The sequence below is a fragment of the Passer domesticus genome, chromosome 7 (genome assembly GCF_036417665.1).
Source record: "Passer domesticus isolate bPasDom1 chromosome 7, bPasDom1.hap1, whole genome shotgun sequence".
NCBI classification, from domain to species: Eukaryota; Metazoa; Chordata; class Aves; order Passeriformes; family Passeridae; genus Passer; species Passer domesticus.
In genome coordinates, this window is record NC_087480.1 from 1,648,901 (window position 1) to 1,663,407 (window position 14,507).

General features: G+C 40.9%; 1 protein-coding gene across 5 annotated transcripts in view; it reads right to left on the reverse strand.

Annotated features, from left to right (window-relative positions):
* DIAPH2 (diaphanous related formin 2) overlaps nucleotides 1–14,507 on the reverse strand; it is a 167,851-nt gene that overhangs the window by 46,511 nt on the left and 106,833 nt on the right. For 4 of the 5 annotated variants that reach the window (XM_064426472.1, XM_064426471.1, XM_064426470.1 and 1 more), the window contains one exon: nucleotides 5,414–5,509. In XM_064426472.1, coding sequence (XP_064282542.1) covers nucleotides 5,414–5,509 — 96 coding nt within the window. Of the gene's footprint in view, nucleotides 1–2,426; nucleotides 4,370–5,413; nucleotides 5,510–14,507 lie in introns of those variants that run through there. The other variant, XM_064426473.1, reaches the window with a different exon arrangement.

The following is a 14,507-nucleotide window of genomic DNA, read 5'->3' on the forward strand; positions in this document are numbered from 1 at the left end:
GGTAACACGCCCACAGAGGTGAAAGCAATTATGCAAATATACAGAATTCTTGAGTTTCTGTCTTTCCTCAGCCAGCCAGAGGTCCTGAGGTGTTCCTAGAGCCTCTTCACTGCTTGCCTGCTCCAAGGAATGTGGTGTCCACCTAAAGACCTGGAGCACTCAGTGTGAGCAGGCTGAACCCTCTTCAGGCCCCTTTTGTCCACTTCTCCATCCTGCTTGCAAGGAGAATTCCTCTGAAAACTCACAGAATTCAGGTTTGGGCTGCAAGGGACCTTAAAAATCATCTATTTCCAGCCCCCTGTCATGGGCAGAGACATCTCCCCCTGTCAAGTAAAAATTCCCCACATCAAAGCTGTTCCTTTCATACCAGGCCATGGGAAAATGTATTATCTAACTACTCCTTTAATTACAAAAGCCATAAGACAAAATGCAGACACAGTAAAAATAGATTATACCACAAATACCTATTTTTAAACAGCTTTGGGACTGTTTATGGAGCTCTCAGGACTCAGGTAATTTGCTGAGATTCCATTTGAATGGTGCCCATATTTATATTTAGAAATAAAAAGCAAACTTAAATCTACAATAGTGCCATGATAGCAAAATGAGTAAATTTATTATTGGTGATCTTGTTTAGCTCTTGCTGTTACAGATGTGGTAATTTTGAAGCACTTGGATCTTGTGTGAGTCCCATTAGTCCACAACACCTGACTGTAAGCAAAAATCCTCCACTACACAACTGCATAGCAAACATGTCTTTAAATACTCAGCTCCTAAAAGCTAAAATGTTTGAAAAGATGAAGAAGTTTAAAACACAAACTTTTTTTAAACTCAGGACTAAATTTTTCTAGTCTATCATGGATATTTCCAACTTGATAACAGGTATTTTAATGCTAAGGATCTGTTCCTCTGAAAGAGATTTTATTGAGCACAGATTCAGTGCACCTCCCACCTCCCTGCATTTTAACATTTATGATATTCTCACCAATGCATGGATGCAAGCGTATCAAAACCCAGCTTATTTAGACAACTGTCACATCCAGAATGACTGACAATGCTTTCAGGAAAGCAAATTTGCTTTGACTGAAGGTTTTTATTGGAATGTGGTTCAGGTAAATGAGGACTGTGCACCCAGAAATCCAACTAACCCTCCAGATTTTATTTAATACAATCAGCGCAAAGGTAAAATTAGTTTAGCAAGGTAGACAAGCAAAAGTGAGTCTTTAAGCACAGCTGTTATCTCCAAGCAGAAGACACAATATTCCTAAAACAATAACCTTTTATTAGAATTCTGATGCAATGAAAAATACCCACCAACTTAAACCCATATTTTAAATTAAAGTGTCTGAATGCCATATGAGAATTACCAAAAATCATTAAAAAATAGGAACACTCTTTTACCACAGCTCCTTTTTTCTCTTGCCAAGGTTAAAGAAGGAGTGGAAGCCCTTCAGATGGCTCCCCCAAAGACACAAACCTGATGCTGAAGGTTCAGGATCTCCCTTTCCCTCTCAATGCGTGCTCTTAGCATGGAAATAATGGCAGGGCAGCAACTGATCTGATTTTGATGTGGGAATTAAAAACAAATCCAGAATGTGTGCTAAGAGAGCAGAGGAACTGAGATCTAAAGCAGGAGAACCTTCATGGATGTCCCTTGCAGCACTCCATCCCCAGCAGGGAGAGCCACTGAAATTTGGCCCAGGGCATCAGGGAGGCTGCCAGAGTTTGCAAATATTGGAGAGGGCACTGGTCATTAACATTCCTAAAAGAAATTCAATTCCATGCCAAAAAAATGTAGAAACTTAATAAAAAGAACCTTAGCAGAATAGTTAGCTCTGTGCAGAAATTTGCTTAAGCTAATTTAGAGAAAAAAATTATTCCTGAATTGGTCTTTTAATGATTTCCTAGCCCAGGGCCAGGAAAAAGGGCAGGGATTATTGTGCAGCAGCAGTGCTGGATGCAGATTTTAATGGCACCCTGTGATAAATGTCACCTAAAACTGTTCTTTATTATCCCAATATTGGCAAACGTGCAAAATGCAAGTGTATTTTTGGAAGAGGAACCAACATTTCTAGAAAGTGAGTTCTAATTATTATTTTGTAGGCTCTCTAAGCAAAGCAATCCACTGAAAGGACAATCTCTCTCCCTAAAACCCAGTGGCTAGAAACAATAAAGTGGATACTGAGCTCAGGAGAGAGGAACCACACAATGTTTTTGCACATTGAGAAGTCTGCAGCAGAAGAAAGAGCACAAAAGAGTAGAGGGAAATGTAAAACTAGAGGAGGGGGGCAGGAATTTATTATTATTACTTCCATGACCTGCTAACAAAACCATTTTTACTGGAAAACTCTGGGGTTGTAATGCAACCCATTAAAGTGTAGCTTTTCATTTCCAGGCTTAGCAAACAAACATAATGCAGTGAAACATATTTGAAATGGCTTTTATTGTTCTGAGCCTGTCTGTACATTTCACCATTTGATTTTTCCCCAGCAGGAGTACTGCAATGTTGAGCAATCCCTCTCTTCCCTTCTGCACCTCTTACCCAGGCTGAATCTGACTGGAAATTAGTTTAAAAGAAATGATTTTAAAGGCATGACCATGTAAGCACAAATATTCTGGAAGGTACAGCAAAAAAGGCAAACTGAAGAGGTGGAATGCCACTCCTTTGGGCTGCTGTAAGCCTGTAGTAACTGGAGATCTGTTATCCAAATTAATTAATCCCATCCCAGGCCAATTTCTTAAAGCCACAGGGAACACACACAGCAGGTTTTTGGGGTTGTGGGGTTTTTTTTGCAAAGTTGTGTAGTTTGAGCCAAACTGATCAAAATGCCAGTGGAAGTGAAACTACAGATTGCTCCTTCTGAGTTAAATTTTCTTGCAGGAAACCACTGGAATAAAACACAGCAAAAGCTAAATTTCCATCATCTTCTGATTGCAGCCACTGTGAGGGTGTGAAACCTCTCCAGTTTTCATCTTCACCACGAGAAGATGCAAACAGAATAAACAAGTTTGGGAAAAGACAGATCTAGAGCACGTACATGGAAAGTGAACTTACTGTAGTGCTGAGTGGTTTGGGGGGCATTTTCTTTGTGGGTTTTTTAGGGGTTTGGACAGGGGGTTTTTCCCTTTCTGTAGGGACCACCTGTTACCAAAGAATTAGCAAAACTACAAAAAGTAAACAAGCAGAAGTTGTTTTTTCTCCTTGCTAAACTACAACCACAACTGACACAGAAAAATGAGATCTGTGTCCAAACAGGCAGAAAACTATTAATGGATTTTCCTCTCAGACTACAATGTGCAATCAAGACAAGCTCAAAACCAAAACTTTGCTGGACAAGTCTAACTTTGAAACAGCAACACCTTTATTTATTTTTCCCCACGAGTGTCCCAAAGCCAGGCTGGCTCCAGAGTTCAGCTCTAACCATGCTCAGAAACCCCTGCACTGCTCCCTGCCCACAGACAGAATTATTCCATTTGCCAATCACAACCACACGACCCAGCAAGCCCAGAAATCCCCCAAACTCTTCTTTCCAGGCCTTTTATTTCCTTTTTTCCCCCTTTCCACTGGGCCAGAGGAGGCATGTAATTAACTGTTTATTCCAATCTCAGTGGATGGAACTCTGCAGGACACAGTGGCACCAAGGAGGGAACTGTCATTGCTCCTTTTTTGAAAGGGAGATGTGAAAGGTTTTAAATGTGGTCCCAGGATTTTCATGCTGTATTTCACTGCTCAGAAATGTCACAGCCATGTTTTTAGGCACTTTTTGGTGTGTAGACAAGTTACTCATGAGATGTCACCTATGTTTCTAAACCACATGAGAAAATTTACATGAAAGTTTCAATGAGATATTTGAACAGGACTAACATTTATTACATCTTATTCTCAATTCTTAGCTACCCCTGAAAATTTTACTTTATGGCCTTCTTTTCTCACAGAACACTTAATTTAGCCAGAGTTTGGACTGGAGGACCCAGCCCTTTTCTCACAGCGAGTTCTCCAAAGTCAATCAGCTCCTTAAATTTAAAAGCCAGGCCCCACTGGATATCACCTGACTCAGAGAAATTCCAAACACAGAAGTCAAAGTAACTACCTAAAGCACAAGATCAGTGAAGGGGATTTTTAATTATCTCTGTCCCATGATTTTGCTGAGGAATCCCTGGATTTGCCCCAGGTTCAATCATCTTCTGTTTTCTCAGCTGCAGCAGATTTTGTGCAATCTCCTCTGGTCCCTGGGAAGCTTTGCTTTGTCACCACTTGGTGACAAATGTCTCCTCAAGTCACACTAGAGAGAAACCATCTCTCAAAATGATACTTCTCAAGATAGGGGAAAAAACCAAGTTTTGATCGAGGAGTTCTTTCACGTCTGATCTGAGAGCAGAAACAAGCCCTGAATTAAGAATGATCCTGGAACTGTAGCAGAACTGACTTCAGAGTATGAACAAATCAAGTCACTTATTTGGTTTTTTTTCATAAGATCATGCATATGGCAAATTAAAAATAATTATGCACTACCTTTGCCACTAAAGAGGATAAAAGAACTTGCCTTTACTCTTCAGTTCCTCTAAAAAAATTCATCAGCCAAATGAACCTAACCCCAGCTCACTGAGGATCAGGTGGATTAACATGGCTTATTTATGACTCTCTTTTGCCAAACATATCCAAACCAAGCTTTTGATTTTATGCCAAATAACTTCAACTGTAGATTTTTAAAGCTGCATTTTTTACTATAAGACATGTTTCAAATGAAAAATTGCAAAACACAGTTACCATGAGCTTTGATGAAAAGTGAAAGCAGAGTAAATGCATTTCACAAAGTGTGTGCCACTGGAATATCATAAGCAGAGAAGTGAATAAAGGAAATGCTGCCACTGATTAACTTCTCAAATTGTCTCAAAATCAGCTTTGCAGGAAGAAGCAATTGCTCAGTAAAGTGGACAAAGTTCAGTCCAATATCGTTGTCTTCCTCAGGAAAACAAAACTATCTTAATGCATTTTTACTTTTAAGGCTCCAAATAGTGGAAGTTCCTACCAGAGCAGAACACACCCAAGAGCAGTGCTTGGCAATGATGATCATCTGAACACTCAAATCTTACTTGTTAAGAAGCTAATACTCCTCATGGCACCACCTCCAATGAATTAATTATACTTACAGCTGTAAGAATGAAGCACACTTAGTGCAGGGATGTTTAATTGCCCTTTCAAAGCCAACAGGAGCCCTTGGAGCACACAGTAACCTGGAGCCCCAGCTGCAGGTCAAAAATCTCTGACTGGGCTTTCACAGGAGCTCACTGCCCAACAGCAGCCCATGGTGTCCAGTGAAAACTGCTGAAAACCACAAAGATTTGGCAAATGTTTGCCAAACAGCTTCAGCCTGCTCTGTTCACAGCCCAAACTTTGCAGAAATTCTCTTACCTTGGGCTCGCGGCGTTCGTTTCCTGCGGTCCCTGAAAGCTGCTCCCGACTGCAGGGCCTCCAGCAGACTGTCCATCACCCCTGTCTCGTCACCCTCTGTGGGAGCAGCACAAGAAAATTCCATCAGCACAAGCAGGCTTCAGAAGGAAATAGAGTCCAAGAGTTGTCCCGTTTCCATAATGCTGCCGGTAAGAGGCAGGCACATCGCAGAGCAAGGCTGCTCTGCTGTGGGGTGACGCCCATCAGGAAAAAGTGATGCCAACCCCACTGTCCTTTCAGCTTGGAGATGTTACCCTGTGCATTACTGATGCCAACCCTACTGTCCTTTCAGCTTTAAGGTGTCACCCTGTGCATTACTGGTGCCAACCCTACTGTCCTTTCAGCTTGGAGATATTACCCTGTGCATTACTGATGCCAACCCCACTGTCCTTTCAGCTTGGAGATGTTACCCTGTGCATTACTGATGCCAACCCTACTGTCCTTTCAGCTTTAAGGTGTCACCCTGTGCATTACTGATGCCAACCCTGCTGTCCTTTCACTTTGGAGATGTTACCCTGTGCATTACTGATGCCAACCCCACTGTCCTTTCAGCTTGGAGATGTTACCCTGTGCATTACTGGTGCCAACCCCACTGTCCTTTCAGCTTTAAGGTGTCACCCTGTGCATTACTGGTGCCACTCTCAGCAGGCAGAGAGGCAGCTGCTGCTGAGTGATGGCTGAAGGCTTTTCTCAAGTGCAAACGGGTCAATTTGATCAATGCATCTGATGGCACTGAACAGCAGAAAGTTCAATGTTGCAGTACAGAGAAGATATTTTATATGATGCCTCCCGACTTCATGACTCACCAGATCTATGGAAAAATTATCTTTACAATCAATGGATGCTGTTCAGGTGACATAAGGAGAGAATGAAGAGGGGATAATCATGCGGTGGAAGTCAGTGGTGTGACATTTCTTAACAGCTGAATTTTACTTCTGCTCAATTTTTTATTTTGCTTTTTTCATATCCAAGCTAACTTGCAGCCTTTAAATTGATGGACTTTATGGTGCATTATGGAAATCTGGGTGGAAAAATTACTTCTTTTTACATATTTGAGTCTTTACATTCCTTTGCATTTCAGGCTGTTAATAACAGTTGACAGCAGCATTCAGCAGCATGAGAAACAGAGGTCAAAGAACTGTAAGGTTACAAAACTACTGATGAACGCCTCTTTCTGTTCCCATATCTGTGTTATAACCCAAAACTAAAATATAGGTTAGGCTCAGCAGGTAGGTGGACATTTCATCCACATCTCTCAGACTCCAAATTCATATAAATTTCCCCATGTGGGAAAGGGAAGATCATTACTTTATCAAAAAAAAATTACTTTATGGTAAAAATCTTCTGACTCACACGAAGTGTGGGAGGTTAGATGCACATTCAGGCTCTCAAATGCTCAAGTTTAAAAGCAGCCTGTTAATGAATAAGCTGTTCTGTCCTGGTTCTCTGTTCCATTCAGATTTATTAGACTCATTCCAGACCTAAAGCTGGTTCAAACTTCTACAAGCTGATCATTAGAATAACTACTTGATACTTTAAATGACACATCCACCTAACTGAAACCATTCTACACCACAGAACACACCCAGAGCTCCCCAGGGCAGGAGCAAAGGGAGCAGAGCAAGTGCAGGAACCAGCACAAGGCTCTGAAATCCCAGCTTTAATTACATTCCATCTAAAAGCCTTGAACATCTGAGCTCCTGCAAAACAAATAAGCAAATTAGCTTTTCTCAATTCCCACTCACATCCAAAGCCAGAATTTTCTCTGAACTGTACAACATAATTGTTTTTCTTTGTGCTTCTTATCCTACCCATGCTTATTCATTGATTTGTTGTTGGCTCTGTATTAAATTTACCTTCAAAATCAAAGGTCTGTGAATACACTTTGTCTAAATTAATACACATCAAGTTGGTCTGAAACACTTAATGCCAGCGACTGCAGACCCAGAACTAGTTAATATCTTAGAATATTTAATGTGTAGAAAAATTACAATATTCTTCGATCTTCATTAAAAGTAAGAGTTGGCAGAGTTTATTAAAAAAGACAAAAATCCTTCAATACTTCATGAATGTTTATGCAGCCTCCACTTTTTTGCTGAGTGAGCTGCTCTACCTGCTAATTACTGCAACTGCCAAAGCCAGCCTGGTTTTGGGATGCCAGAATATGCAACATAAAACACATTATTAAGGAAGCTGTAGGACAGAGTGATGAGATTTTTTACTCCTCAAAGTAAAATTCGTGCAAGGTCTGATCTCAGCAGTGCCTCTTAATCAAAGTCTTCAGGTGGTTAAGTGGGAACTGGACAAAGAACTGCATTTTCAGGGAGCCCTGATTAAAACTGAAAAATAAAGTTCAATAGAAATTTCAGTCTTTCCCTACAGTTCTTGACACAGTACCAGCTACCTCCTCCATTTGTCTTTTTTACACCACCCACAGCAATTTATAGACACAAATAAAAAACAAAGACAGAAATTGCCAGAAGTTTGAAAACTAAAAAACTTATTTCCAACATTTCTGTCAGCAGAAATAAAATACATAATCATTATTTGTCTTTTAGATGTCTTTCATTGTACACAAGGACAGGAGTTTCATCTGGAACAAGTAATTTTCTTCCTCATTGTTTCTCCTCCAAGTTGGCCCCAAGCATTTAAGAGAGAGAAAATGTGGAGACTTGCAAAAAAAAAAAAAAATAAAGAAAGGCAATTTCCTTTGATTGGCCTCAGCAAAGAACCAGATTCACTCCAGGTGTTAAAGAGGACTGCAAAAGGATTCTCAGTGCTGAACTGATGTGTTAACTATGAGCCCGTTTGTTTGAATTTGGGTTTGACACCAATTCTATTCCCTCTGGTCTGGAGACCCAGACTCAGGTGTGTTTTAGGAATTTCAGAAATGCTTATGCTCCTACAGGGCCCAGGGTTTACACCAGTGCTGCTCAGCAGATTTAGGCCATTTTAATGTAATAACAAAGCCAAAAAACTTTCTTCTTCCATATTACAATATTTTTGCTCCTTGCACTGCTGAAGAGACCCGACATGCAGAAGATTTGGAATAATAAAATCACTGAAATAATTGGATCAGCATGTGTAACTTCACAGAGCCAGGAGCTCTTCAACAGGGAACGCCCAAGAGAGTAAGAATAAGTTAATAAGAATCTACAGAGGTGACCAAAGAAACAGCAAGAAAACCCCAGCATCCTGTGGCTCCAGGAGCAGAGGGGCACCAGCTGGTTACAGCATTACAGAACTGAAATCTCCACTGGAAATCCTTTCATGGAACCAGGGGGTGCATTCCAACACAGAGTGCCCCAGGCAGCACAATTTCTTCAGCCCACACAAAGCAGCCACTGCAAGGATGCAGGACAAGCTCCTCCTGGGCTTTGGGACCTGGGCAGCCCCAGCAGAGCAAAGAGAAAAACCTTCCAGGGGCTGGCACTGCTGGGCTGCAGGGTGGCACTGCCAACCCCACTGAGCCCAAGTGGCCCCTTGCTGGCCTTTGTCAGGCAGCAATATTGACTAAAAGGCTTCTAAATGGAAGCTGAGGGTGATGCTTCAGCAGGTGCCAGCTGCTGGAGTAACTGGGGGCTGCAGAAACTCCCCCAGTAGGGTTGAACCCACGGGGGCTCCTGGGATGTGAGTCTTGACTCCATGCTTCAGAAGGCTGATTTATTATATTATTATATATATTATATTGAAATGATAAACTATACTGAAAGAATAGAGAGAAAAGGATCCATCAGAAAGCTGGAAAGGACAGGAGAGGAATGATAACAAAAGCTCCTGACTCTCAGAGAGTCCGAGCCAGCTCAGTGTGATTGGCCATTAATTAGAAACACCAACATGCCCCATCACAGCTGCACCTGCTGCATCCCACAGCAGCAGTTAATTGTTCACATTTCTTTCCTGAGGCTCCTCAGGAGAAAAAATCCTGGCCAAAGGATTTTCCAGAAAATATCCCAGCTACAGCCCAGAGCTCAGCCAATGGCCCAGCTCCAGTGGATGTGCTTTGCCCAGCTCAGCCCCAAGGCTGGGAGCTGCTGCTGCTCCTGGTGCTCTGCTGCCCTCCCTTCCTGCTGCCTGCCCTGGTTACCCCAGCAGTACCTGTACATATTGACAAACATATTTTGCTGGCACATTTTTGTTTTCTAGTATTTTCCACGTGTGCACTTGCAAAATATCTTGTACTCGTTATTACAAATATCCTGACTGCAAACTGATCTCAGTTAATAAGAAGTGTACATATTGCACAGCCATTTGGGCAAAGGTTTACAGGAATTTTATAGGAATATTTTCATAAATTTAGGCCCTTACTGAAAGAGTCCAGTCATATACTAGATTAGGCAACACATGTTGCCTTCTGCTGCTCCAAGGGGTTTTAAAATTATGTTTCTATTCACATCCTGTACTACCCTGTTTTGCTTTGAACTTTTAAGCACTTTTCAAAGTCTAATGTGTGTCCTGCAGAAACTTTTAAACAAGACTTTTTATTCATAACCAGTACCAGAATTTTTAATTGCAATATATTCACTTAAGAAGGTCAGCTCTCAATGTCTTTGGGAAAGCGTGTTTTTGTGTTCTCCTCATATATTTGCATTTTATTCATTTGCTAAATTCGTTTTGCATGCATAATAAATATCTCCAGGAAGCAGTCCTGCTCTGCAGCTTGCAGCAGAGTGGTGTCTCGTGCCTCTTATTTACTTTTTAATTAGAGGAGAACAAGTTAGGACAGTGTGACTGAGAAGTGAACCCCAGCTCGTATCAGTTTACAAAACAAGGCAAAGCCTTGCTTACACACCAATTAAGAATATTGTTGATGATAACCTGACCTCAGTCTTAAATTAATAAGAGAAAAAAGTGTGTTTTATTGTACAGGCAGGCTGTTGAAAACAGTGTTTGAAATGCACTTTTTTTTATTTATTGGGAGAAAATGTCCCAGTGGTCAAGGTCTGCTGTGGCCTCACTGAGATGTTCCCACACAGCCCCTGGAGCCTCGTCCTGCAAGGACCACACCTCAAACAGGCTGTAATGTGAATTATCTGCAAAAAATGGGAAGAGATTGCCTCTGTGTGGGAAGGAAAAGATTGTGCAGCTCACCAAACAAAAACCCCACCCCAAAAAACCCCATGTGATACCTCACTAATTACACCTGAAAATAAAGTTTTGCTGCAGCTCCAAGGCTGCACTTAAGCCACAGAACTGAGCAACTTTTAATTTCTGTGATGAGCAGATAGGTAATGCAGAACAAATCATCAATGCTCTTATCATTGGTAATAATTTCCTTTTAAAAATTCCTTATTATTGAACAACTGCTCTAACATTTTAGGGAAAAAAGGAGTTTGGGGAACACATTCTGAGGAAAGGGGAGTTCTTACACATTCTTGGTGACCTTTTACTTTCTTTTTTTTAATATTGATGATGGTTTTGATTGGGATAGAGTTAATTTTCCTCACAGCAGCTGGTGAGGGCTGTTTTTTGGAACTGAAAACTGCTGATAATTCAGGGGGGGTTTCCTTATCACTGAGCAGCTCTCACACAGAGCCAAGGGTTCTTCTGCTCCTCAGCCCATCTCACCCTGACTCCTGAACCAGCCTTACAGTAAGGCTGATAAAAAATTATTTCTGAAACGCTTCTTAGCATTTTAAATTCTACAAAATAGCAACTGTTTTACAGCAGTTACATTGAGATAAACAAAATTAAGGCTACTTTCAAAATTAATAACAGCACCTACTTTTTGAAACACAAATAATTTCTCTAAGGAAAAGTTGAATTTGCATAGAAAACTCCCTGAAGTTACTACTTGTTACTGTTCAGTAAACACTCCCCAAGACACCTATTTTAAGAGAAAATAATCAAATTTTCCTTTCTTCCCTGCAATTATCCCAATCACAGATTTGTCAGTCTAATAATTTTCCCCCCCAATAAACTCAATCAGAAGGTACCACATGGGCCATCTTCATTACCAAAACCAAATCCTTCCAGAGCAAAACTTTTAAAGGTGAGATGAAATTTCGAGCTGTAATTTCTTTCTAACTGTCCATGCTCACACCATTTGCATTTCTCCTGAGCTGTTTCTCACCCCATTCTCTAGACCACTTTAAACTCTGCACAAACAGCTCTTGCAAAGTTTTTCAGCAATTCCTGCAGAATTGCTTTGAAGAGCAAAACTCAAACCTATAGCTGCTCACCTTTAAGCATAAAGCAAAGCTCAGCCTGGTTTTGTTCTGTGAATATCAGGTTTCAGGAGGTGTGCAGCATATTCAAACAGACCATCAACGTCAATATGGAAAATAATGACTTCCCAAAGGAATTTCAGTGTTTGCCTCATTGAGATCCAGCACCACAAACTAATAATCTTTAAAATGTAAATAAGAGCCAAGATTTACCACTCCAGCTATCCCATACAATCACCAGCCAATACAGAAATCCAAAAAGACATTTACAAAATAACATGTAACTCGTAATAAGCTTAGTATGGATTTCTGTTTATGCTAAAGGACGTGGAAGGAAGACAAACCAACCACAAAAGCACAGAGTCATTAGAAAACTGCAGCAAAAGCAACCCCTGGAATTATATCCTGCACCAGTGAAATCAAACACCAGCTCAAGGAAAGACACACCAGTCTGAATAAAAAACCCATGAAAGCTTCTATGGGGGTACTTGGAAGGGGAAAGCAGGAATATCCATCAACCTCCAGCACAGAACTGCACTGGCATTATCTTCATCTGCGTTAGGGGAGAATGTTAATATGTCTTCAAAACAATTAATTCAAGCCTAATTGGGACTGAGAAAGCTCATTCTATCTTTTATCCAAATCCTGGTAGTTAAAAGGTGATTTTAATTGCCATGGTAATCAGATATAATGAAGAGCAAAACTGTTTCTGATTAAATAACATTTGCATCAGAATTGCAGTTAGACACTTTGCAGCTCCCAGGAAGCTGAATTCCCCAATTCTTCTTCTCTCTCTACTTCAGGCATGCACACAGAAGCAGTGCTGCAAGAATTTTGCAGATGTTGAATCAGATGGAAGTCATGAAAGGCTTCTCCTCCCAATTCATCTCCCATAAGGAGAAAGAATTGTTCATGCTTTGAGGTGTGAAACTTCAGATCTGCAGCTGTGTGCATAAGGCACAAACCTTCCTGTGCCTCCAAACCTCACCAGGAAACCTGGATTTTCACCTGATGCTAACCATCCTGATAACTTTTTGGCATATTCATTTTTATAGAGTTTTTTGTTTGTTTTTTGCATTCATCTTTAAATATTTTGGAACATTCAGCAGGTTTTTTTATCAGTTTACAGGTAGTGTTTATGTGGCAGCTCAGTTACACAAAGCACAAAACCACCAAACTGAGTAAAATGGTCTTCAAAATACTGCCAAAGTCTGAGTTACCTCATCACTAGGAAATATTCAGAACAATTCTTGGTTCTGGCCACACTATGCTTTTCTACAGTTACACCAAGAAACAGATATTAATTTTAAGTTAATTAATTATAACTAACCTAATCCGGATTATCCAGTGACCACAAAAAGTGGTCACTGAATAGTCAGAAAACTGGAAAAAATGCTTTTTATAGAACTGCACAAGAAGCTGGAAAATGCAGGAAGGCAATTGCTCTGACCTCAAAGGCTGCAGCTCTGAGTCAAATTTGACTCTGGGAGATGCAGAGAAAGAGCTGAGAGAGGGTGAGGTTAAAATGAGCCTTTGGGTGAAAATCACCTTGTCCAAGTGACAGCTTGAGAGGACATCTGCCTCCTTCCTCTAAGCTTGCTGTGTCACATTCACTTAGACAAATTTACAAACTATTTATATAAGCAGCAATGAGCACACAGGAGTAGCTGTATGAAGAAAAAATTAGTTATTTGGCAAAAATAGTCAATTGAATATCAATGTCATGGAATCCACTGGGGATGGAGGTTTAGCCCTCCTCCCACCTCAGCAGCAGAGCTGTAATATGTGAAATGGATGTTTTAAAATATTTACAAATTGGAAAAAAAAATTTAGAAGTATTAAACTAACTTTGTGTCACAGGTTTCTAAACATTAGTTATTTAAATGGCAGTTTTGGTGCATTGGGCCATGTAAAGATATTCATATATTTGCATTTTCATTGAGAGAGGACTACAATGCAAAATGGAACCTCGCTTGTATCATTTAATAGGAAAAGGCTTTCATGATGGAAGGCAGGATGCTGTCAGTGTGATCTGTGCCACTGCTGAGAGTGCTGTCCCCTCTCCTGCTCGGAGGGGATGCAGAAGAAGGCAGGTGTGCTCTCAGGGCTGAGCTGAGGCAGCTGCAGGAGCTGTAAGTGCAGAGCTCCAGCCCTTCAGCTCAGCCCAGTCACTGACAGCAGCCCAGGGAGCTGGGCACACTGCTCACCAACTCTGGGACAGCTCAGACACATCTCCTGGGCACCCTGGCACAGGGAGGGTGGGGAAGGGGTATTTAATTAACTCATCCCACTCTCAGAAAAGTGCCTGTCCATGTTACCATGGACATTTTTGTGGCACGTGGCAGATATTAAAGAAATATTAATCATATGCTGAATAAATGGAATAGAAAGTTGCATTACAAACCTTCACTGGTTTAACTTCACAAAGAAAAGAAAATGTATTTATGCATCCCCCTGTGTTTAAGCTTTACATTTTGTTTATAGCTATACTGAAATTAGACTAATCTTTACATGATCTGATAATAAAGTTTGTCATCTATAGACAAGAATTTCTGCTACAGAACATTCCATGCAGTGTCAGTGCCAGCTCCAGCAAGGCCAAAATAACAGGATTTGTGGTACCACTGCAGCATTGTTCCCTGAGCAGGGCCTGTTAAATGGATAACAAGGACAGGTGCTTTTATTGCTGGGTCAGATTAGCAGATTAACACAAACTCATAGAAACTGAACAAAAAACTGCAAGTGATCTCTTGCTTAAATCCAATTTTTCCTCTACTTGCCTTCTGGAGCCAGGTAAAGAATAAAGCCTCTACTTTACAACCTTCTGGAAATCTGCACAGCCTCAATATCAAGCCCACCCCACTCCTTCTGCTTCCTTCCCTTCCTCT